A 1521-nucleotide genomic window follows, 5' to 3' on the forward strand; every position below is an offset into this window, starting at 1 on the left:
GGTTATGCCATCATGACGTTACTGTGGGGGAGCTTTCTCCCGCTTTTTAGTGACACCCGGCGGTGTCAGGAGTGACACATGCGCGGTCAGGAGCCGGTAATTTTAGTGGTTCGCGGGACCTTTTCTCCAGATATTGCTCGAAGACATCTGAGCAAAGAGCAATTTTTTTTTTAAATTGTAAATTTTATTGAACGAGTAGTTTTATACATAACAAAGTGAAGAAACTTAGGGGGAGAACAATAGAAGTGAAAACCAGAGAAGAACAGTAACAATTTAGGGACACATTTATGGGGTACAATGACCGGTACAATGAAAGGTGTAAGTGTGAGTCAAGTACAACCAAAACTTGGCTCTATCAGATTAAGTCCGAGGAGGGTAAACATATCACAAGACGAGTCTACATTTGAAGAATCCAGGTCAACCCATGGGAGAATGATAAAGTTCCTGCTAGCCTTGTTCAATATGATTCTGTGCATTAGTACAATCCCCTGGTTAGCATCTTCCAATGTTTATCCTAAGAGGTCAAAGTAAGTGCAATGCCTAGCATGGAAGCCAGCAGGGAAAATGGGGAGGTCAATGGGGGGGCATGGAGAGTGAAGTAAGTAGGCTCCTTAGGTTCAGTTTGAAGTAGTTAATCTAATATTTGTCTATAGTGAATCTGGCCATATCCATTCAAATTTGTCTATCTTATTATGTAGCAGGGCAGTAAGGTATTTTATTATCTTGTATACGTCTGTGGAGGTCTTCCATAGAAGGAGGAAGAGTGGTCTTCCATTCAGTGGAGATAAGTGTGTAGGCAGCTACTAGGATATGGGAGATCAACTTTTGGATTTGGGTAGGTTAGCAAGCGGCAAGCCCAGTAAGTGAGTTAAGGGGTCTAGTGTTATCTGCGGGTGTGTAGCGTCTGTGAGAAGTCCATTACCAAAGAGAAGTTTCTAATTGTAAAGAAGCCACTACTTTCCTTCTTCATCAAATAGGTGTTTTTTTTTTTATTTCTAATTTTTTCCTTTTCTGAAACATCCTTATACTTTAGGAACATTATAGTCCATGGATTCGTTCTGTCTGAAACAGGAGATAAAATGTCTAAATCTGTTGGAAATGTGGTGGACCCGGATGTGGTCATAAATGGGGGACAGGTGAGATTGTTACGGCGTTATCTTTAACAATAAGAATCGTTATATGTTTCTTTATTAAACATTCATTAGTGTACTAGTAATACCTAATCATCTTTCTGGGAGATGTGGGAACTCTGTATTAAAATATCCATATTGTATCTGTCTCTGTCCTGGCCGAGATTTGGTACAAATAAAATGGAGGTCTAGATAGAAGAAAGATGTCATTGTCCTAAGCAAATGGAGGAAGGGAGGGGTTTAGTATGCTTCAAATAAATTATTAATATTACACAGTATTGTATAGTGCTGACATATTAAACTGCACTTTACAAAGTCCATAGTCATGTCACTAGCTGTCCCTCAAAGGAGCTCACAATCTAATGTCCCTACCATAGTCATATGTCATTAA

The 1521-nt window shown here is 39.5% G+C and overlaps 1 protein-coding gene across 1 annotated transcript in view; it reads left to right on the forward strand.

The window, feature by feature from the left end:
• Window positions 1-1521, forward strand: part of IARS2 (isoleucyl-tRNA synthetase 2, mitochondrial) — a 47607-nt gene that overhangs the window by 40660 nt on the left and 5426 nt on the right. Inside the window, exons 15-16 of the mRNA XM_072410295.1 lie at window positions 1034-1144; window positions 1239-1299. Coding sequence (XP_072266396.1) covers window positions 1034-1144; window positions 1239-1299 — 172 coding nt within the window. The remainder of the gene's footprint in view (window positions 1-1033; window positions 1145-1238; window positions 1300-1521) is intronic.

Source organism: Pyxicephalus adspersus, chromosome 4 (genome assembly GCF_032062135.1).
Source record: "Pyxicephalus adspersus chromosome 4, UCB_Pads_2.0, whole genome shotgun sequence".
NCBI classification, from domain to species: Eukaryota; Metazoa; Chordata; class Amphibia; order Anura; family Pyxicephalidae; genus Pyxicephalus; species Pyxicephalus adspersus.